The 24,274-nt window shown below is 37.7% G+C and overlaps 1 protein-coding gene across 1 annotated transcript in view; it reads right to left on the bottom strand.

Annotated features, from left to right (window-relative positions):
- Positions 1-24,019, bottom strand: part of FBXL17 (F-box and leucine rich repeat protein 17) — a 470,506-nt gene extending 446,487 nt beyond the window's left edge. The window contains exons 1-3 of the mRNA XM_054589993.1: positions 22,694-24,019; positions 8,257-8,379; positions 6,277-6,534 (exon numbers count right to left, since the gene is read on the bottom strand). Of these exons, the coding sequence (XP_054445968.1) occupies positions 6,277-6,534; positions 8,257-8,379; positions 22,694-23,665 (1,353 nt within the window). The 5' untranslated portion in view covers positions 23,666-24,019. The remainder of the gene's footprint in view (positions 1-6,276; positions 6,535-8,256; positions 8,380-22,693) is intronic.
- Positions 24,020-24,274: the final 255 nt, after the last annotated feature.

Here is a 24,274-nt window from a genome sequence, read left to right as displayed (position 1 = left end):
AATGTAACCCTTTAAGAATTAAATCAATGTAATCAGTTTTATTTTTAGTAAATAAATAAATATTAAATAAACTGATTTGATTGGAAAGAAAAAGAAAGGTCTTACTATAAAAAGTAAGTTTAATATTTTGCACTCAATGAAAGCAAGCCAATAAAAAAACTATTATAGAATTAGTTTTGGCTAAGACAAATATAAAATTATAAAATATTGGGAAAGTAATATTCTATAAGCTGCTGCACTGTTACTGCTTCATAGTAGCCCTAAGCGCCTGTTCCCTTCCAATGAAAAAACAACTGAAAGTCATGAATGCCACCTCATGGTGATAGTCTAAGCAAAATAGGAAAAGTGAAAACTTTAGCCATCTCTTAATCAAAAAAAATCTTGACCCTGTATCAAAAGACTCACTAATGAGTCTACATTTATATAGTTGTTTAATTAAAATGTTTACAACACATATTGATATTTGTGATTCTATAATTTAACTGATTTCAGTTAACTGACCAACTTCCATTCTCAGGCCCTTCAGGTAAGAAGGCTTATAATGAATTATAACAATGCCTACTTATGTCTCACAGGATTGTTGAGAATTTTAAAACCAATAATGCTCCTTGGCCACCGTGTCTCAGTTGGTTGGAGGGTGGTCCCATGGACCAAAAGGTCATGGATTCGACTTCCAGTCAGGGTACAGGTTGCAGGTTCAGTCCCTGGTCGGTGTGCATACAAGAAGGCAACTGATCAATGTTTCTCTCTCACATTGATGTTTCTCTCTCTTTCTCTTTCTCTCCCTCCCTTCCTCTCTCTCTAAAAGCAATAAAAAAAAATGCCCTCAGGTGAGGATAAAAAAATTTTTTTAAATGGGAGAAGAAATGATTATTAGCACACTGCAAGGCATATAGAAGTACTTAGTAAATGTTATATATCATTATTAATTATTATTAATGGGCAAAGAAGGAAGCTATTGGGACACTATTCATTAGGATTCATGTAGAGGGAACATTTTAAAAGTGCTATGGCAGTGTGATGATTATGAGGGGGTGGGGTTTGGTGGAGATGGAAGAGGGTATAAGGGGGATAAATGGTAATGGAAAAAATACAATTGAAAATGATTTCTGAAAAAGAACCATTAAAAAAAAGTGCTATACTGAAAAAAAAATCCAGGAAAAAAAAAGCTTTCTTGACATTAAATGAAGGTTCTATATAATTATATGTGGAGAATATTTTCTCTAGTCATTGGGTATCCCAGCTTAAAATCCTAGGTATGATACCTAGGCTTTGGAGATCAAGCAGAATCAAACTTGAGCAAGTTACTTAACTTCCAAGAGATCCCACTTTTCATCTGAAATACCACATCAGTGTCGTGGTAAAGAGTAAACTGGATAACATTTATGAAAGCACACAATACAATGCCTGTCATATGAAATGCACCCAAAACAGTTATTTCCCTTTGCTAACTGTGATGTTCACTTAAAAGGAGAATAAATATAACACATTTTGATAAAGAAGGCTTTTCTAGTTTCCCAGTCCCAGTTTCCCAACATCAGTTATCATTACAGGGCTAAAATGAGTGTCATCTCATCTGAAAGGGGGAGGGAATGAGCTAAGTGTACTGAATGAACTCTAGACATCCCTGAATATAAGTGTCAGCGCTATCACTTACAACTTTACCTTGGAAAAATTCCTTATAATTTCTCTGTAATTGCTTTCTCATCTATAAAAAGGGAATAATACCTAACTCACAGAGTGACTGTGAATCAATAGAGAAATTAAACATATGAATATATAGTTAGGAGATATAAACTGTGCCTCGCACATGGTAGATGCTCAGTAAAGACTGCATAACTGCTCTTTACCTAGTTAACTGAGTATCACTGGAACATGTAAAGACAGATTAGGTGAGACTGACATTTTCCTTTATCTCACAGAAATTCAGAATCTAAAAACAGTATGATGTTATTTTCCTTTATTGTGGTAAAATACATGTAATGTAAAATTTTCCATTTTAACTATATTTAGGTGTATAATTCAGAAACATTAATTACATTTTTGGTGTCATGCAACAACCACCACTATCTACTGCCAAAATTTTTCAATCATCCCAAATAGAAACTCTGTACCAAATAACCACTCTCCATTTTCTTCCAGCCCCTGAAAACCTCTATGATCTATCTGTACGAATTTGCCTATGCTATGTATTTTATATAAGTAGAATAATACAATATTCATTTTTCATTTCTGGCCTACTTAAATTTCCATATTTTTTCAAGATCCATTTACATGGTACCATGTAAAAAGCATTTCACTCCATTAGATGGCTTAATACTATTTCACTGCACATAAAACATTCTGTATATTCATTCATCTCTTAATAGACACTTGGATTGTTTCCACCTCTCAGCTATTATGAATAATGTTGCAATGGCAATTAGTGAACGTGTGTGTATGTGTGTGTGTATGGAAGAATTGTTGGTTCAGATGATAGTTACATGTTTAATCTTTTGAGGAAACACCAAACTATTTTCCAAATCAGATGCACCATTTTACATCCCCACCAGCAATGTACAAAGGTTCCAGTTTCTTCACATCCAAAGCAATACTTTATTTTCTGGTGTTTGTTTTTGTTTTTATTTTTTTAATACCCATCAAGCAGGTGTGAAATGGTATCTCATTATGGTTTTTGATTTGCAATTCTCTGATGACTAATAATGTTGAGCATCTTTTCTGTGCTTGTTAGCTATTTGTATATATTCTTTGGATGTCTTTACCCATTTTTCAATTAGTTTTTGGTGGGTTTTTTCATTTGTTTTTGTTGTTACAGGAGTTCTTTATCTTCTCAGTATTAAATCCTCATCATATATATAATTTTCAAATACTTTCTCTCATTTAGTGGGTTGTCTGTTTGCTCAGTTAAGAATGTCCTTTGAAGCACAAAAGTCCAGATATCTGAGTGCTTTGCACCAGTCCTTCAGGAAGCTCCAAGGCAGGTTAGAATACACAAATACAGTAATTTGTAAATCAAGTCTGCTTTTATCCCTCTGGAACCAGGGACCTTGGTCCCACACTGGGAACATGAGCTGCTGTTAAAACCTGTTGCCAAGCTGGGGAAGGCAGAAAGCAAAAATGAAGGTGACAAGAAAAGAATGCCACGAAGCCTTCCCATCACTTTTTAATTGGCTTTTTCTTGGTTCAGCATCTGCTTGGTTGCTGTCAAGCACTGCCTATTTTCTCAAAGTTGGTTCTAACAGTTTCTGCTTGTTTCTTCATGTTTCTGTGGAGGAATAGGATTTTGGAGCTGCCTACTCTGCCATTTTACTGATACCATTCTAAATACTTATTTTTAAAGACTTAAAATTTCATCATATAGCCAGACTGAAAGTTACTAAAGCAACATTTATTTTTGTATCATTTTATTAATAATTTAAGAAGATGCCTATAGTGACTATACCCAGAAATTTCTACAGAGATCCATGAATTAGACTGAGGTGTCATACTGTTAAAATAAAATACAAATAGCATAAAATATTAACATAAAAGATACAATTTCTTAGATTTCTTTGAATACTTTGGCTACTGCTTTCTTTCATTTGTTGGCAAGGGCCAGGTAGCAATAAAATTCTAGAAAAACTGAAATATCCTATTATTCTTAACTAGCTCTTTTTTCCCCATGATACATTATTATAGTTGTATGAGATAATAGAAATACATTCCACTGGTACAATTATTTGCAGCTATTTTTATGAAAATAAAAATACCAATATTTCAAGGCAGCATTTTACAAAAACAAAAAAACAAATAAAAAAACCATAGTGTTTGGCCAAAAACAGCCTTTTAAGTGTTTCACCAAAAGTTTGAGAAACATTTTTAAGTAGAATGCAATTATTAAAATACTATACTTTAGAGCCATCAGAATTCCAAATAGAAATACTTTATGCAACTGCTTTTTTAAAAAAAAATTATTTTTTTTTAGACAGAGGGGAAGGGAGTGAGAAAGGGAGGGAGAGAAACATCAATGTGTGGCTGCCTCTCATGTGCCTCCTACTGGGGACCTGGCCAACAACCCAGGCATGTGCCCTGACTGGGAATCAAACCAGTGACCCTTTGGTTAGCAAGCCAGCGTTCAATCCACTGAGCCACACCAGCCAGGGCTTTATGCAATTGCTTTTATAAACACAACTCAAAAAAACAAATTCACACAGGATTTGCTAAAGTTAATCAAAGTTATAGTGGTTATAATGGGAATACACTTTAAAGAAATTATCAAAAAAAGGTGTTATTCTAAAACATTAGTCAGTTTTTACTAACAAAAGAGAAAAAGAAAACAAATACCTGATCTGTAAAATCAACAATTCAATCATTTGCTATGTTTAGAAGTAAAAAAAAAAATAATAATAATCCCAAGAAAATTCATCAATTATGAATAGTTCATCCTAGGCCTTTTAAAACTTTATTATACATTTTTAAGTTGTTAGTTCACTAAAACCGTATGATACACTCTCACAGAACTCATCAAGCATCACTGGGTCATGACATTAATTTACTAAGTTGGTTAAGGACAACACTTATTTAACATAATTCAAGGATGAGCAAAAATAGGTTTACAGTTGTTCATATAGAAAAGGACATACAGGTTATGATTTATTACAGTAGCTTATTAACTCAAAAGAATGTCACAATACAACTGTAAACCTACTTTTGCCCCACCCTATCATACAGAATAGAAAATACCAATGCGGATGGTACATAAGGCTACATATTGCTTCAAAAAACTTTTATTTCTATTTTATATTTATAGAAAAGACATTCTCTTTCTACTATACCACAACATCATTTCATCAGAAGAAAGAGGCTAAAAATAGGACATCCCTGCTATAGCACAGTCTTAAGCATAAAGAATTATTACTCTCCACACTGCAGTGAGGTTTCTATGTAATTATTTAATGCAATGCAGTCACTTTAAAAAATTATTTCAGGATGAAAAAGATTTAGATTGTTTTACTACCTCTATCAGATTACTATATATTTCTAATTCATAATTCAGATTCCATGCAAATCTGAAGCAAACATCTAATCTACCATAAATTAATGAATTCCAAAATATCTCACAATCTATGTAAGATTTACTTAACTAGTCTCAAAGTTGTCAGTTAATTCATATGTAATCTCAAAATGTAGGAATCTTCATTTTATTTCTAATTTCACCTCAGGTCAGATTTCAATCTAGGACTTTATTGACATTATGGTTTTATTGGAAAGTGTTTAGACTGCATCTCAATTCTAAATTTAAATACTAATCCCAACAAAGTTCTTGAATGGAATTATTAACTAATTGTTTCTTTCAGCAAGTGCTGGCTGAGGGCACTTTAGGCAGACTGGTAAATGTGCATAGCCTCTGCCTTCCTGTAGCAGGCTCCTTTATTCAAGGTCTAGAAGAGTACAGTCTACTGGCCTGGAAATGTGGAAAGACTATAGTGGCTTTGGGGAATACAGGCTTCAACTCTCAACCATCTGCTAAATACTAGGCAAACATATCAATTTCACTAAGCCCTAATTTCTTGCTTTACGAAATGAGTTTAAGATCAATTATTTCACAAAGTTATTTCAAGAGCTAAATGTAAATAAAACTACAGAAAGTGCCTAGTACAATAGTAGGAACATTACCAAATATTCAAAATATTCACAAATTCTGGATCTGTCCCTTATAATCTACTGCATATTCATTGAATGAATAATCACCTCTGAGACAAGAGACCTTAAATACCACTTCCAAAGGAAGTGGCTCAAACATAAAATGCATATGATACTATTTTTAATCCAATTATTGTGCTAAATATAGATGATTACCACCTTTTTCTTCATTTTATACTCTCTACCTCAGACTTTCATTTATGCCTTAAAACAGATATTTAAAGCATGTAACCACATTTTTAGTGACATAAAAGGGAAATTAAAAGTTGATTTTTAAAATTTCAAGCAGACCCAAACTGTATACTATTGTTACCTGAATCAAAATCTGGTACAAAATTTAAGTAACAAAAGAATAAATTAATTAAATGTTTGGTCACAGAAGTTCAGGCACTCACTACAAAACACAAGTTAACTTATCAATTGTAATAAAGGCACACTAGTGCACTAACCCAAACAAATATTCGTGAATACATTAAAAACGTGACTTCTTTTAGTCTGGGCACTATTTTTAACAAAACAATTTTTAAAGTGTTGCTACAAGAAAACATTTTTATTTAATTTGAGTTAAATCATTTTATAGATGTCAAAATTTACCTGTTTGAGTCCTTCATCAGTTAGTTTGTCCTGGTTGCCCACATGAACTTTCTGAAGTAAAGGGCAGTGAGAGGCAACCGCAATAATAGAGGTGTCAGAAAGCTGTTTACACCTGTAGGCTGTGTACCTAAGAAGTCCAGGACACTTAAATGCTAGAACACACACACCAGTATCAGACATACTTCGACAATCAGAAATGTTGATTTCAATTATATTTTGACTTCTTGATGCAATTTTTTCCAATAATTCATCAGTAACCTATGAGAGAGAAAAGCAAAATTAAACTTTTGCTAAATGTATAAATGTATTTTATTGTTTTATTACAATATTTAATTTATTTAATTAATAAATTTATTTATTTAATAAAACAATTCCATTGTTTTATTAAAGTTCCCCCAATAAACAATATAGTTAGGTTATAGTATGAAAACCACAATCAAAAGAAAACTTTTCTACTTAATAGTAAAGCATAACAAGAACTGCAGTATAATAAAAAATATACTTTGTCTTTGTCTCTGGTTCCTTGAACTGAGCCCCTATAACCGTTATGTATCTTTCATCTTCAAACCTAACTACCAGCAGAGGGGAAAAGCTATTTTTAGTCTGAGTTTGTAACAAATAGCTCAGACATCCAGGAGTATTGTAGTAAAGAGCCAATGAATTATTTTACATTACTACACTAACCCAGGGAGGAAATCTTGCTCATTTTGTTTAAAGTATATGTATCATACACAGACATATATACTAATAATGGTATGTTAGAGTTGGCTTATACCAACTCACAAGACCTATAATGTGTACCTCTTTCCAAATGAGTGACATCAGTATATTCAGTGATATCACATTGGTAGCTTGAAATTGGCTATAGTGGGAGTATTTGTACCAGAGAAACTGGCAAATATTACAAATCGGGGCTTTTTATTTGCTCATTTGTTTTTGAAAGCCAGTTGTTACACATTTACCAGCACACCCCTACTAACTATATCATAGAAGAATTTAGTTTTAGTACTCTAATAAAATCCTATTCTTATTGAATATTTTTATATATTTCCAGTGCCAAGTATTGACAACCAAGTTTAAAGAATTGTGAACTGATTACAAAAGCACAATTGACTCTTATCTTTTCATTCCTAATTTATGCCAGCATATAAATATAGTGGGCAGCCAGGTAATAAAGAGGATTATAAAATTTATCAGAAGTAAAACGAAAACAAAATAATGTTAGCCAGTTTTGCTTCCATTTCTTTGCCTCTAATAATAGTATTAGTATTATTAATATTGTAATAATAATATATTAAATAGGGATAATAACCCCTGAGTGGTGTGGTTCAGTTGGCTGGCCATCATTCTATGAAACAAAAGATCACCAGTTCGATTCCTGCTCAGGGCACACAGCTGGGTTATAAGTTCGGTCCCAGCCGGGGTGCATTACAAGAGGCAACCAATCAATGTTTCTCTCTTTCTCCCTCCCTTCCCCTCTCCCTAAAAATAAATAAATAAATAAAATATATTTTTAAAATGTGGATAATAATAGTATCAACTTATGACATTACTGGGAAGATAAAATAAATTAATATGTATAAAGCCCATACAACAGTACATGGCACATCAGCAGTACTATCTAAATGTCTGCCATTATTTTCTATTACTAAACTAATATTCATGATATGAGCCTTCCAAAAAAGGGGAAAGCTTTTTTTTAAAGAGTAATGAAAAAAAGACGAAGACAAACAGGAATAAAACAAAAAGGATTAAGAAGAAACCCGAAATTACCAATCCACACTAAAAAACATATTCTTGACCGTAAGAACCTATGCTTTAGCTTATTCACAAACAAAAAATACGAAAGCACAGAATTATATATTATAGTCATTTGAACTATCTTAAGAAACTACAACATGAAGCAAGTGATTTCTGAAGAAAAATGAACATTTTTTAATAGATCAAATTGAGTGTTTCTTAGAATTAAATTATATATACCTGCTGACGACTACTAAGATCCAGCTGCTTCCAAAACTGGAAATCTAAACAAAGGTCACGCCAATACTTGCAAACCAACGATGCAGAAAGGCAACGTTCATCCAGGGATAAATTGGAAAATATCTGTGAATAAAAAAGAAGCCATATGATATTTGTTAGAAAATATTAACCTTAAGGCACAAAAAACATGTTGAATACAAGCAGTCATTATTAGGAGAGTCATTGTTACAGGCTGTCCTAAAGAGAAAGTATGGTATAGAAGTTAGGAACATGGACTAATATTACCTTTTATGTAAAAGCAAGGGGGGAAAGAGAGCAGGGGAATATGTGTGTGTGTTTGTCAATATTTTAAAAATTAAAAGAATAAGGCAAAAATTAATTTAAAAAATACTCCTCTTTATGGAAGGGAAAAAAGATTAGGAAGGAGAAGGGAATGAAAGTAAAACTACTCTGAAGGTTCCTAGTTTTATAGTTTTGCCCTTAGAACCAGGTGAACTTTTTACATAGTTTTTTTAACTAAAAAGCATCATGAAAAGAACATTTACCTTTATGGCATTTTTTCCAGAAATTTATAAACCCAATATAATCCCAAGAAAAGTATCATATACACCAACTATAAGACAAGCTACAAAATGCATGTTCAAGACTCCTAAAAAAATCAAGACCATGAAAAACAAGGAAAGACTGAGCGAGTATCAAAGGCAAAAGGAAAATAAGGAGGAATGACAATTAATGCATTCCTGAATTGGAAAAAGTCCATTAACGAAAAAACTGTACCAACACCAATTTCACAGTTCAGCAAATGTATCATTGTAATGTAGGAATCAATTTAGGGGAAACTGAAAATAGGTGAGGAATATATGGGAACTCTGTACTAGCTTTGCAACTTCTCTAATAATATTCCAAAATGAAAAGCTTACTTTAAAAAGAGTTTAAAAAGTAAGAATTAGCCCTAGCTGGTGTGGCTCAGTGGGTTGAGCACTGGCCTGAAAACTGAAAGGTCACTGGTTGGATTCCCAGCCGGGGCCCATGCCTGGGTTGTGGGCTGACTCCCCGGTTCAGGGTATGCAAAGCAACTGATAGATGTCTCTCTCACACATCATGGTGTTTCTCTCTCTCCCTTTGTTCATTTCTTCCCCTCTCTCTAAAGGTAAATAAATAAAATCTTTTTTAAAAAGTAAGAATTCTTTTTAAAATGGTCAAGTTTAGGACCAATACAGATTTTTAAAAATTAAGATACATATCAACAAATACAATTGTGGACCATATTGGAATCCTGAATTGAACTAACTATAAAATACTTCTGAGACAATCAGATAACACTGAACATAAATATTTAAAGGAAATTATTTCCCACTTTTTAAGTTGTGATTACATTGTGATTACAGTATGACTTAAGTTATATTATTTTTAAAAGTCATTATCCATTTTAGATAATTTTAGTGTTTATGGCTGAAATGATATCTAGGATTTGTCTCCAGATACTTTACCAAAAACAAAAACTGTTGAGAAAAGATAAATGAAAAAAGGCAGAATATTGAAAAACCTATTGACATTGATTGAATGATAAATGGGGAGTTCATTATTTTCTACTTTGGCCAGGGCATGAAAATTTCCATAATATTAAGTGAAAATGTGAACAAGAACATGTGCTCTACACTAAATTGTTTTATCCTAGGTTTGAATCATGACTTTACTATTTATTATCTATATTAACCTTGGCCAAATTATCTATCTTCTCTGTACCCCGATTTTCTTGAATATAAAATGGGAATAATACAGCCTTTACCTGATAGTTATTGTGAGGACTAAAGGAGTACACATAAAGTTTTTGGAACAGTGTCTGGATCAGAGCAAATAGTATACAAATGATTCCTATCATAACTATAACCTAAAATGATTTACCTCTGTACAGATAAGTGTTGCAGAAATCTAAGCTAGAATCTGTACTATATTTAAACCTTGAGCCTTGGGAAAAGTGCCCACTGCTGTTCCTTCACAACTATAGTTCATCCTCCAAGGGTGAAGTGAGAAGTAAAAAAATATGCATGAGAATAACTGGCATAAATGTAGTTAAGCCCACTACAGACTCTCCCATTCATGACAACTAAAACCTCTGCACAACATACTAAAAGCAAATACCTCAGGGTTCTCAAGCATTCATAACACATAGATTAGGGAGTTGAGTCAAAATGTAAAAAATGGCCAATATTTTTCCTATTATCTACTAGTGTCAAACTGAGGAAGGTCCCTGTACAGACCTACACAGCAGGCACAGCGAATGAAAATACAGAAAGAAAGCCATCACTCTGGACACAGGGTCTCTGTGAAACAGAAAATGTGGGGTAAGTCCCCATTTTGGGTTTTCTTTTCTTTTGCTTTTCCCTTTTCTCCCCATTGGCCATGTCCCAAATGCAGCCTCAGTCACAGAGGTGCCATGTGGCAGCTGTGCAGGCCCCTAAATTTCCGAAAGTAAACCCATCTTTTTGACCAGAAGAACGAGGAAAAGAACTCCATGGACCAAAGAGTGTGCAAGGAACCTCCATTACCTTTTTCTTACCACTTCATCATGAAAATTGCCCAAGTCCTGCAAAACTATACAGCAGCACAGGCATATAGCACAGACAATAGCTCTGAGAGAAACTCCATCCTTCTATCCAGAGAACCAGGAAAGGAGATTTCTAGGTCAAACAGTGTGAAGGAAGGATCAAAGAAGAAATCTGGAAAGAGCACCCCTAATTCAGTATATGAAGTGATAAAAACACCTGAGTTAACCACAAAGCTACACATGTACAGAAGAAACCCAACATAGTACAGCAAAGTCTTTGAAAATTGAGCTAACAGTGGAATCAGAGACCAAGTAAGGTTAAGATAGAAATTTCAGTCTAAACATAACATTGCTGATCCCTGAAAAATCTGATGAAGCTAGACATTCATAAAACTCAATGAATTCCAGATAGGATTAACTCAACGAGTTCTACACTAAGAATCATTATAATCAAATTGTCATAAGACAAAGAGAAAACCTTGAAATCTGCCAGAGAAAAACAATTCATCATGTACAAAGGACCCTCAATCAGATTAACACCTGATTTCTCATCAGAACCCATGCAGGCCAGCAGGCAAGGGGATAACATTTAAAGCACTGAAAGCAAAACTGTCAACCAGAAATTCTGTATCTGGCAAAACTATCCTTCAAAAAATGAAGGAGAAATTGAAGTATTTCCAGGTAAACAAACACTGAGGAAGTCTGTCACTAGGAGAGCTACCTACAAGAAATGTTCAAGGGAGTTCTTCAGGTTGAAATTAAAGAGCACTTGAAACCACAGTAATTTTAAATCACATAAAGAAATGAAAAACACCAATAAAGATAGCTACTTATGTAGGTAAATATAAAATTCAGTATTGATATAGTTTTGGCTTATACTCCAATTCTAAATGATGCAAAAGACAACTACACAAAATAATAATTATATAGCTATTATAATCTTATGGACACAAAACATATACAGGTATAATCTGTAACAATAACAACATAAATATAGACACAAAGTTTTTATATAACATTGAAACTAAATTGGTATTTGTAGTGCAAGTGCCTGACATCAAGCCTTTTTATTGTAGTATGTCTAACATTGAGCCTTTGATTGCCAACACATCTATTTCAAAAGATATCAGTCTTGAATAAGAAATTTATTGCCAGCTATATGGCACAGCTACTAACAACCAACCAGATAAAGAACTAGGTCACCACCACTCATGAAGTTCCCTCCTTCAAAGGGAACCTAGATAACTTACCACTGAGTAAACTCATTTCTCTCTTCCTGAGCCCTAATTCCTGCTCTTATACTTTAAATTAGCCAATAAAAAAAGTAAATCCACAAAACCCTAGGCATCCCACCTTTGGATCTTAATAAAGGCAGAGCCCCAAGTCCATGTTCTCTCTCTACCTGCAACCAGGTTGTGTGGCCCCTGAGAGTGCCACATGCCCTCCAGGATCTGCAAGCAGTAAATCTTGTCCTCAAAATTCCCTGATGGTTCCTTGCTGAAGTGTGTCCTGAAATCATAATAAAAACCTCAAGAGCAGGCTCAACCATAAATAAGTGTCCTGTTGGGGGATGTGTCTCTGGAGCTCGCTAGGAATGATGTGTGCCTGGGAAAGTACTGTAGGCATTTCTGACCAAGGACACTACCATCAATAGTCTCAAGTACAACAGTAATCAAAATAAGATTGTTATAAATTATAATGATAATTATAAACCTTAGGGCAAATCCTTAAAAAGTAAATGCAGTCTTGCATCGCTTAACAATGGGAATACATTCTGAGAAATGCATCATTAGTTGATTTCATCATGTGAATATCATAGAGTGCACTTACACAAACCTACATGGTATAGCCTACTACACACTTAGGCTATGTGGTATAGACTACTGCTTCTAGGTTACAAACCTTTACTGCATGTTACCGTTCTGAATACTCCAGCCAATTGTAACACAATGTGTTTGTGGAAATCCACAATCTCTGTGTGGGTTGGGAAGGGCACATTCAGGCTTAGCCATTTTCAACTCTGCCTTGGCCGTTGCTTTCTGCTAAACACTCTCAGATTCCACTTGCACGTGTGCATGGTTTCACAATAGGCCAAAAATAAAGACAGAGAGTTTATCCTTTTATGATTGTCTCATTTTCAAGGTCTGACTGTTAAATTCCTGGCTGGGCCCCTACTCATGCCACTGGCACTGAAATCTGAGTCTTGCAAATATGTGGATTTTCCCTGTTTGTTTCCCACCAAATTCATCACTTACAGTTAACAAACAGAGGTTTACTAATTGTCCCAAACAGGCTTAGCCTCTTTTGCATCAAAGCAACAAGTTTTCCAAACTCTAGTTTTTGCCAAAAAGTACACAGCAGGAGCCCCATGCAAGAAGAATACTGCAGACTCCCACTATTCTCACCTGAAGCTCTAGCAGTTTTCCTAAGAATAAGAATTTGTTGTCTGCCTTTGGTCAATTTCCAAAGTCCAAATAACTTGTGTCAGTTTTGCCAGGTTTTATATTTGTTTTTTTGTGGTGAGGAGTCACCAGAATCTTCATGCAGCCATAGCTGAAAGTCCCTCTCTTATGGGTATTTTTATGCTTGTTCTCCTCATTCTACACATGAAAAAACTGGTATTCAAGGAGACTTGATCATCTGTTTAAGATTAAAGTGCTACATGGTTTTGAAGGGCTAATTTGCCCCTTAACAAATAGAAAATATCAAGAGCATAGTCACTGTAACCAAGAAGCACCTTGTTTAAAATGTCTCACTTTGGATAGCACCTTCTTTAAACATTAGTTTTCTATTTTGTGAAAGCGAGATGATTGTTAAAAATCCTAAGTAATTGACTGAATCTAAGTGGATCTAGATGAGTCTTATTCACCCAGGTGAAAGGAAATTCAGTAAGTTGTAAAGGAAAGGAAATTCAGTAAGTAAAGGAAAGAAAACCAGTACCAGTGAAGAAGGGTGAAAGTAAAAAGGCAAAACACTAAGTTTAAATATCGATGCATATATAATAGATCCTTTCCTATGATTTATGATAACCTGCACAATGGCCCCCAATAATCCCACCTTCTGGCATTTACATCTGTGTAATCCTATCCTCTTGATCATGCGCTGAATTTATTAACTCACTTCTTTTTTGTTTTTTGTTTTCTTTGGTTTTTTTACTTTTTTATTGAATTTACTGGTTAGACATTGGTTAATTGTACGTCAGGTGTACAATTCTACAATAAATCATCTGTATATTGTATTGTGTGTTCGCCACCGCAAGTCAAGTCTCCTTCCATCACCATTTATCCTCCCATACCCTCTTCTACCTCTGCCCACCCCGCTTTCTTGACTCACTTCAAAAGAACAGAGTACAGCAAACGAGACATTATTGCTGAGATTAGGTAAAAAACAAACTGTGGCTTCCATTTTGTGTATTCTTTAATCTGTTACTCCAGGAGAAGCATGCTGCCACGTTTTAAGTAGCCTTATGGAGAAGCCCACATGGCACAGCAAGGAACTTAAGCATCTAGCCAACAGCCACTGAGGACCACAGGTATGCCAACAACCATGAAGAGGCTTGGATGCAAATTCTCAAGCCCCAGCCAACACCTTGATTACAGCCTCATAGAGAGACTATGGATTAGAAGGACCCAACTAAACCACATGGGGATTCCAAAACCACAGAAATTATAAAATAATAAATGTCTGTGGTTTTAAACTGCTAAATCCTGACATATGTTACACAGAAATAGATAACACGTTTTAAGATTCCAGCTTTTCTTTGTTATTAAAATGCTATCTTGCCCATACCTTAACTCCTCAGAAAACTACTCGGCCCCAAATTATCTTAACTCATTTAACAAACTTCTGCACACATGTCCCTGGGTTTTTGTGAGAGACACTAAGACATGAAATTTGTTCACTGGCTTTAAGATTATATTCAAAGACATTTCTGAATTATCTTGGGATAATTTGAGATTAAAGAAAAAGCATTTCAAAGGTCGCTTTGAAGAAAGAGAACACAGGTCTGTCAAGGACCGATCTGCAACAACATGTTTGTAGAATAAAGAAAATTACAAAAAGGGAAAAAATGACACTGAGAAAAACTGGATGGCACAAACATCCAGCCAGGAAATTACTTACTTTAACAGGGGTCTGTTAGCAATGTCTTCAACATGATAGAAGTCCAAACTATAGCTAAGTTAGGTTTTCTAAGGATGAAGAAAATCCAGGGATCTATCACCTTAAATCTCACTGCCCTTCCGTTACTACTCTCATTTACAGGGTGAAAGATGGCTTACTCTTAAAATCCAGGTGTTTTACCCCTAAAAAAAGGGGGAGAACAAAAGGATAAGCAGCTGCCTTTTATGGTATTTGAAAGTTGTACACATTGGTTTCACCTCACAGCCTACTACTTAATACCTAACATTTAGTCACAAGGCCACACCTATCCATGAGAGGCTAAGAAATAGTATCTAGCCCCGACTAATGTGGCTTAACTGGTTTGGTATCTTCCCACCAAACAAAAGGTCACTGGTTCAATTCCTGGTCAGGGCACACGAGGGGAACCTGAGTTGCAGGTTCAGTCCCCAGTAAGGGCATATACAAGAGGCAACCAGAGGCAACTGATGGATGTTTCTGTCCTCTTTCACCCTCCCTTCCCCTCTCTCTAAATTTAAATAAATAAAACCTAAAAAAAAAAAAAAAAAGATACAGTGTCTAATTAGGTATCATGTGCCTAGCTAGAACATGCTGGATTCTATTACTAAAAATAAGCCCTAGTTAGCATGGCTCAGTGGACTCTCAGCCTGTGAACCCAAAGGTCACAGGTTCGATCCCCAGTCAGGGCACAGGCTTGGGTTGCGGGCCAGGTCCCCAGTTGGGGGTATGTGAGTGGCAACCACATATCTCTCACACATTCCTTCCCCTCTCTCTAAAAGTAAGTAAATAAAATCTTTAAAAAAAAAAAAAAAGAATGTAAGGGATATTGGGAAACAGCAGTAACTTGTAGTCAGGACCTGAATTAAAAACAAACGTAATATTCTTGATCTTTAGTGACAGATCTGGACAATGCAACTAAGCTATTAATTACCAGAAAATCACTACCAGGCTGATATCCAAGTATTCTAAGCCTTGAAAGATTCTTGGGGGTAGGAGAACATAAGTTTTCTCTTTTATAAATTTATTTTTATTAAAATATAACATTTTATTAGTTTATTTCAAAATGATCATCATAATTAACTTTAATTACCATCTGTTACCATACAGGTTATAAAAACTTTCTTTTTTTCCCCCTCATGAGGACTTAAAATCTCTTAGCAACTTTCAGATATTCAATACAGTATTATTAATTATAGCCACCATAACATTTATTTTATAACTGGAAGATTGCACCTTTTGAAATATTCAATATTTGAGTGAGACATTAGTATAAGACAGTGATTTTCAACCTTTTTCATCTAATGGCACACATAAACTAATTAGTAAAATTCTGCAGCACACCAAAAAATATATTTTTTGCAGATCCTGACCAAAAAATATAATTTTGATTTACTCACACCAGGTATCTGTTTTTGTGTTGGTTGCTGTCATTTTTCTATTTTGAGAATCTAAGAGAAAAGAAGTCAGTGCCCCTGACTAAATATCAGATATTGCGTGTTTTAGAAATTTTTGGAGCACACCAGTTGAAAATCATTGGTATTAACATATCAGAAATAGATCTTATCTGCTATTAGATATTACTGCAAAAAGGAGTTTTTGTATGCAAATTATAGAAACATCTGAAAAGGAGTAAAGCTCTGTAGCAATTTTACATTTACTATTTCCTGTGTGTCAGGGACTATGCTAGATGTTGTGAGAGATAGAGAAGTATTAACATTGCAACACAATATTCCAAACTACATGTCATATGATGCACTTATATGAAATTTCTAGAAGAGGCAAAACTGCAGAGGCAGGAACGCAAATCAGTGAGTGGTTACCTTGGGCTAGGGGTCAGAACAGAAAATGAGAGTAAAAAGGCACAAGAAAAGTATCTGAGGTGGTGGAGGTGTTCTAAAACAGAATTAGCGTGGTGGTTGCACAACAGTATACATATATTAAAACTCAACTCTACTTTTAAATGGGTACACAAATACCACTAGCGGCGCTTTTTTTAAAAAAAGTCCACAAACTCTATATTTTCATCTATCATCTTTCTACCCAGAGCCTCTGAATTATTATTTGAGAAAATACACATACACATGCACATACCACACATTTTGATTAAGAAATAAAGACAGAATATCCTATAGCTTCAGACAGAGCCCCTCTCTAAAATTTTCTCAGAATTAACTATTTCAGTTAATTCTGCTTCTCTGGTCTTTTCAATGTTTTTCCCATGTACATCATATTTTGCCTCTTTCTTAAATATTCTACTTTTATTGCCTGCCAAAATCTTGAAAGCAAAATCTACTAAAGAATCTGTTGAATAAAGCACCATTTAGAAAAACAGAGGCACAAAATATATTCCTAGCACTTTTCTAACCAAACAGACATAGGGAAGTCACGGACTGTAAAATTATTTTCTCATCTATAAATTAAAATAATTTCTCACAATTATTAAAATTTAAAGCTCAGCAAACTAATAAAACCCCAAGTATTTCTACATAAAGTGTTACTTAAAACCAAAGACAGATATTATGAAATTTATATAAGAATAAGTTTTTATTCTAAAGCCAGGCACTAAAGATTTTTTCTTGAACTATTTTGGGAGGACATACTATGAAACAAATGTGTCCTTCTGACACATCTCCAGTACTTTTTGAAGACTTCCTTGTGTCCTGGCACAAAATATTCTAGGCTCATCTTGAACTTTCCTTGTCCCAACCCTGTAATCAGCCATTTCTCTTTTAAGCACTGATTTTTTTGTATTAAAATATGGTATTTAGAAGCAAAGTGTATGCTAAATGTTCTCATTACTATTGGGTATTGCTGCTCTAAGGCCCTCTCGGTGGCAGAGCTAGGGAATATGTGGATGTATACATGTATGTACATAACCAATTTCCCATTACTGCTGCTTTTTCTTTCTCCACATGTATATCCTTACCACACCATTTGGGCTCCAAATTGGCCAAGACTTGAGCGAGGCTCTCAATAAGTAGGAAATAGGATATTTAGTCAAAGTTAAACAACAAGTATGCTAATCTTAAATGCTTCTGTGTTTGCCATCACTTACCTTCCCTTACACTCCGTATCATTTATACAACCTGATATTCCAAATTGGCAAAGAACTCAAGGTTATTTCCTTGACAGCTAGTCAGCATAAGGCACAACAATTTATAGACTTCTTAAATTGAGAAGGAAACAAATGTCACCTTTTAGAAGCTGGATTAAGTTAATCAAGATTGATTAGCATTCTTCAGCAAAGAAGTATCTTAAACCTGACTTCCTAAGAATACTTTATTTCAGTGCTGACTACAACTATCCCTAGAACTCCAGGGGCAAACCTTCTAGAGGTTATTTGGTACTGGAGCCTTAAAGCAAGCATTCATGAAATGCTACACGTAATTTAGATCCTCTTACCCACTAGTAATATACAATCAAAGCTTTAAAAAGTATTATTATTTTTTCATTTGACTCTTATTTCCATTGGTTTCATCCTTGTCAGCATATCTGGGAAAAAAAAATAGATCAGGTAGGTAAAGCTTTCCTCCAAAGCTCACTTCTCTTATAAAACTCTTCCTCACACACTAAAGCAACCTTTTGATAATAAAGCTGTAAAAATAAAGATTTAACACCTACTGACACATTATCAAGGGGGAATGCATGGTGAGGTGGTTTTCTAATGGTGGCAGTGGATTTTGGATCTCACCTGGTTTCCTTTGGAAAGAAATAGGTCTGCTGACAGAGAGCAAGATATCTAAACATAGCACACAAAGTCTCTAAAATTTAAATATAGATCACAACATTCCCAGTTACTCAAATAGAAATGATAAAGGAAAATATTCCACTGTCATAATTTGTAAAATTGTTGCATAATTGTTCTACCATAGAAATATCTAATTGTTATATCACTAGGCAGTATTGCTTAAGTTATAAAGGCAACAGGTAGCAAAGTTCACAGCTAGCTTATTTGATCCAAAACAATACATTAACCAAAGATCAACTGTAACAGGCTTAAGTACTTAAAATACTACTCTCACAATTAACCTTTGAAGAGCTATTCCTTGCCTCTCAAATTTCTTGTATTAAAGATCACAGTTCAACCCTACAGACCCAATTTTAAATTAGCCTCTGACTCATAATGGCTTAGAAATCAGTCATCTGGTGTAAGCGCCCCCTTACCCTCCCCACCCTGCCCACAGTCATTCATGAATCTCTTTCATAAAATCTCTGAGAGAAGGTTATTTAAGCCCTCTTACAACAGTATGTTGAAAAGATCTGCGGACCTGGAAACACTAAGCTGGGTTCCAGTCCAGGGTCTGCCATTAAGTATCTAAGATGTCTTGAGGTAAGTAAGCCATTTCACTCCTCCAGGCTATATCTTCATGCATAAGACACTGGGAAAGATCAAATGCTGTCTAAGGTCTTTTCCTGTTCTGAAGTTACATAATTATGATTTCCAGTGAGGCTCACTATTTCAAGAAAGAAGTCATTTCATTTTTACACACTCTTATTGTTAGAAAAGACTTTCTAAATTTCCAAACATACACATTCTTCAACCCTGAAATTTTACTTCTTGAAATTTACCCTAGAAATGATGATCACATGTGCATAGAAAAAAATCAATTAGCATTGTGTGTAATAATAATTAATTAGAAACATCCATTCCTAGAGAAATAGTACAGTGTGGCATAACACTATGGGATACTACGCAGCAGTTAAAGAGAATGAAGGAAACCACTCACTAATGGAAAAGATCTCCAAACCATACTATAAACAAACAAAAAAGCTGCAGAGCATGTACATTTTGATACCACTTATGAAAAAAAACTATGAAGGTCTACATAGGACTTTCTACAAAGGTGGAAATGTTCTGGATCACAGTTCAGTACAACAGCTTCCAGTCACCCATGACTATCGATGTGGCTATTGTGACTAAGAAAGTGAATTTTAAATTTTATTTAACTTTAACTATTTTAAATTATTGTACTTGAAAGCGCAGGTCTAGAAGAACAACCTAAACTAGTAACAGTAGTTAGTTCCCTCCGGAGATAAAACTACAAAGAAATGTTGAGGTAAACAAAGGCAAACTTTTGCATTACCTGCATTTTTTGAATGTTTTGAAGCAGGTAATACTTACTATTTACATAAAATAAAACTTAAAAATAAAAGGACTTGTTATTACTGAGCCAAAAATCTACCTATGAAGCACCAAGAAAGGAATTCAGCTTTCTCTTTTGTTTCTACCATACCTGAAAAAAAAAACTGGGGTTAGTATGAGAGCTTTCCCTAATAATATCCTTTAAATCATATTTCCTCACATTTCTCTTCCCCCTCTGCACCCCCTTTTTCACAACTACAGTAACTTCTGGTACAAAAGGTACAAAAATATAGTCATAAGGCTATTAACTAATTAGCAAGGGAGCAGGACATAAGAGTACTTTCTAAGAATGTTTTCCATTGGAGGTGATAGATTTGTGCCTCTGTGCAACAATGTATCCTATATTGGGGAGGGAAGAAGGAGAAATAAAAGAAGAAATCCATAGCTCCCTAAGTGTTCTCTTCTCCAAGCCAAACACTTCCAGTTCTCAGTAGAACCAGAGCCAGAACCCTCTCAACATCACATGACTCTGCTGTAGCTCAGAACAATAACTGGAGTAACGATATAAACACTTCTTAGACACTTCTCTTGTGGGATGGCATATTTACCTACAGTCTCAGTCCAGACTTCTAAACTTTTGGTCATTCATTTGTTTATAAATATATAGTGAGTGCTAGTAAATGCCAGGCACTGCACTTAGCAGAGGGCATACAGCAATAAACAAGATCCATGTCAACAGATCCTCTGCCCCCAAAAGCCTTATTCCTAAAAATTCGATTTGGGTTGATAAACACTGAAAAACCTTGATTTCAATTCATTCCAGACAGGCCAACTCACTTGTTGCTGAATACAGGTAGGACCATGAGACCCACACAATCTTTATTCAAGTTTCTAATACAGGAAAAAATTCTACATAACATGTCCAAATTCTCCAACACAACAGGGCAAGTCTAATGAGAAATTCCCAAATGTCCCTTACACCAAGTTTTCAACAGTCCACAGAAAAAAATGTGAAAAAGAACAAGGTAACATACACAAGTAGAATAAGTTTGCCCATAGAGCTCTCTTCATTATGAAATCGTGTCCTTTCTCTCTCTCTCTTTTTTTTGGTACAGAATTAAAATGTTCTCTACCTCATGAAATAGTGGTTTTTGATAGAAAGCAGGAAGTACCTGTGTTTTTTTTTTATTTGGTTCGTTTTTAAACAGTCTTAACTTGCCAAATTACGAGAGCAGTCAAACCTCTATACCAAATATTTGTTGATATTTTATTTGTTCATGCCACGCACAGAATTAAAGGACTCAAGAAAGTTCCCTCTATTCTAAAATGCACATCCTGAACACACAAAAGTGGCAATTAATTCCTCCTTCAACAAATACACCTCCGTAAGAGTTAAGTCATTACATTTTGACACAAGGAAAAGTTAAGGTTACCCACTCTTGCTGTATAATTTTCAAGAATATTGACATCACAATAAAATGGATTAAACACAGGATTATAAATAATAACCAAAAAGTCTAATCAAACAAAGTTATACTGGTGACAGTAACAATTGTAATTGATGACAATTACTTCAGTAACAATAAAAGTAGCCAAATTCTATCTAAGTTATTTGTAACTAGTCTTAAATATCATCCACACTGAAAAAGGAAGTTTACATTAAATTCCTGAAGAGGGGTGGGGGAGAGAGGAGAGAGAAAAAAGCGGAGAAAGATCACTTGTTAATAGCAGTACAAACTCTACCACATCTTTACCATTAGCAGTGACAAAACTGCAAATTTTACTTAGTACTTGAAAGTGAGACAAAGCTCCCACGGGACACCCACCTCTTCTCCACTCACCCATCCCCCAATAAAGAGTATTTGTCCTCACCTTCTGGTAACCGCTATACTTTCATGTAAGGGTTAAAATGTAGGGAGCTAATACAACACAGCCTAACCGAGAGGGTTTTCCAGCCAAGCAGGCCCGGATTCCCCAGGTGTGCCTCTTGCTGTCTGTGTGTGACCTTGGGCAAGTCACTCCCCTTCAAGCCCCACTAGGCTGTAAGCTCCGTAGGGCAAACACTCCTCCTGCCTTAGCGCTGCAGGCTTACAGTATTGAAATATAAGCTGCTTCCTGTATAGAGTGAGGATGGGAGCAGTATTTATCTCATAGCAGTAACTGGAGGGTTAAATTAGATATTATTTGTGTAAACCTCTGGCGCAGTGCCTGATCGTAGTAAATGCTAAAAAAAAAAAAAAAAAAAAAAAAAAAAAATGTTAACTTACTCACATCAACTGCCAGCTCTCAAACCTGAAACTCTTGGAAGATTTTCGAATACTAATATAAAAAGTCTTCACCCAGTAAATACAACTTGCTCAATTAATATAAAATACTTCACACTAAACCTACAACTAGTGTCTAAATCACTGGGCTGGGAATGTAATCAGAGATGAAGCCTGAGTGGTATGTAAGCAGCTCTTAAAAGACATGCAGTCGACTCCAAGTTTTTCTACTTCAAAAGTAGGCCCTAAGCATCCTCCCCATTGGCTTCCCACTCTCCCCTCGGACGTCTCCGGCTGTCAGGGAACCCCCTCCTCCGCGCTGAGGGGGAGGAGAGAGGAAACCTCGAGGAGGGGGCTGGGTGGGGGGAAAGCGCGCGTCCCCGCGCCATCGCCCAGACCCACCTTGAGCAGGATGGATGGCGGCAGCTGGTTGATGTCTGGGGTTTCGGGGGGCGGCTCCCTAGGGCAATCGCAGGGGTTTCCGCGGGGGTCCTGACAGTCCGCGTCGCCGCCTTCGTGCTGTTGCTGGGCAGGCGAGGGGGCGGCGCTCCCCGCTCGGACTGCGTCCCCGCCGGCCTCGGCGGGGGCACCTTCGGAAGTGGGAGAGGAGGGCTGGGGGCAGAGAGGTTGGGGCGGCTGCTCGGAGCCCTGGCAGCCACCGGCATCGGGGGGCCGCGGAGGCGAGGCGCCCCCTCCCGCCGTCCCGCCGCCGCCGCCGCCCCCACCGCCACAGCGGGGCTGCTTACAAGGGGTGCAGGCGGGCACCCCGGCCCCCTTCCGCTTGCACACCATCTCAGGGGGCGTGGGGGGATCGGCGGGCGGCGGTGGCGGCCCCCGGAAGAGCTGCACCGCGACAGGCGGCCCCAGGAAGCGCACGGGCCCCACGCTGGCCAAGAAGAGGCTCCGGCCCTGCTGCTCCCAGGCGGCGGCCGCAGCCAGCCCCAGCTCTCTGCAGCAAGCGGCGGGCGACGAGGCAGAGGCGGCGGCGGCCGCGGCGGCGGCGGCCGAGGAGAGTAGGAAGCGACGGGCAGCGGCAGCGCAGTCCTCGGCGGCCAGGGCCGCGCAGCGCCGCGCCAGGTGCTGAGGGGAGGCGGCCGCAGCGTAGGCCCCGTCCCGCGGCGGCGGCGAGAGCGGCGGCTCCTCCTCTGGGCCGGCGGGGGCGGGAGCGCCGGGGCTGTGCACGATGAAGCAGAGCATGCAGGGCCCGCGGAAGAAGCAGTCCCGGCTCCGGGGCGCCGCCGGCTGTGGGGGCGCCTTGGCCGGGGTCCGGCGGGGCAGCCTGAGGAGAGGGCGGCGACGACGGCACCAGCTGCAACAGCGAGGCCTCTTCTGGCTCGGGCGGTTACGCGGCTCCTTCGAGAGAAGGTGGCCCATATAGAAGGCCCCGAGGAGGGGGACCGGGATGGGGAAGGAGGGAGGCCCGGAGAGGCGGGTTCCCGACAGTGGGACAGGCCGCTCGCCGACTGGGCCTCGGGCCCGCGGCAGGGTCGCCCTCCCTGCGCACACACACGCACACACGGGCACACATGCGACGGTGGGGGGTGGGCGTCAGCTGCGGGCCGCCTCGGCGCCCGTCGGGGGCTACATGCTTTGCCCAGGGAAGCCGGGAGAACGATGGGCGCGAGCTTTGGGGACGCGACGGAGAGAGCGAGCCTGCGGGCTGGGCGACCAGTCCGAGCCTGACCCGCCGACTCAGTCAGTCACTGCGGCGGCAAGGGGGACGCAGGGTCCCGCTCGGACCATTTTAACTGCGGCTCCGCCGGCGGCGCGCGCCCCCGCCACACAGCTCGGAGCCGCAGGAGCGCGCGGCCAGCTCGGGCAGGGGGCGGAGTTGGCTGCGGCGGCGCGCTCCGGGCGGGGCTGCGGGCACCGGCGGCTCACCGGGACCGCGGCTAGGTTGGGACTGCTGAGAGGCTGGCAGGCGAGGGCGCAGGGCTCCTTTCTGTCCCCTAAGGTTTCGCCGAGGTCTCTGGGCTCGCACCT

The sequence above is a fragment of the Pteronotus mesoamericanus genome, unplaced genomic scaffold (assembly GCF_021234165.1).
Source record: "Pteronotus mesoamericanus isolate MK-2021 breed Mesoamerican mustached bat unplaced genomic scaffold, CSHL_Meso_final scaffold_167, whole genome shotgun sequence".
In the NCBI taxonomy this organism is placed as follows: domain Eukaryota; kingdom Metazoa; phylum Chordata; class Mammalia; order Chiroptera; family Mormoopidae; genus Pteronotus; species Pteronotus mesoamericanus.
The sequence above is the reverse complement of the archived record's forward strand: the minus strand, read 5'-3'. Positions and strand labels throughout refer to the sequence as shown.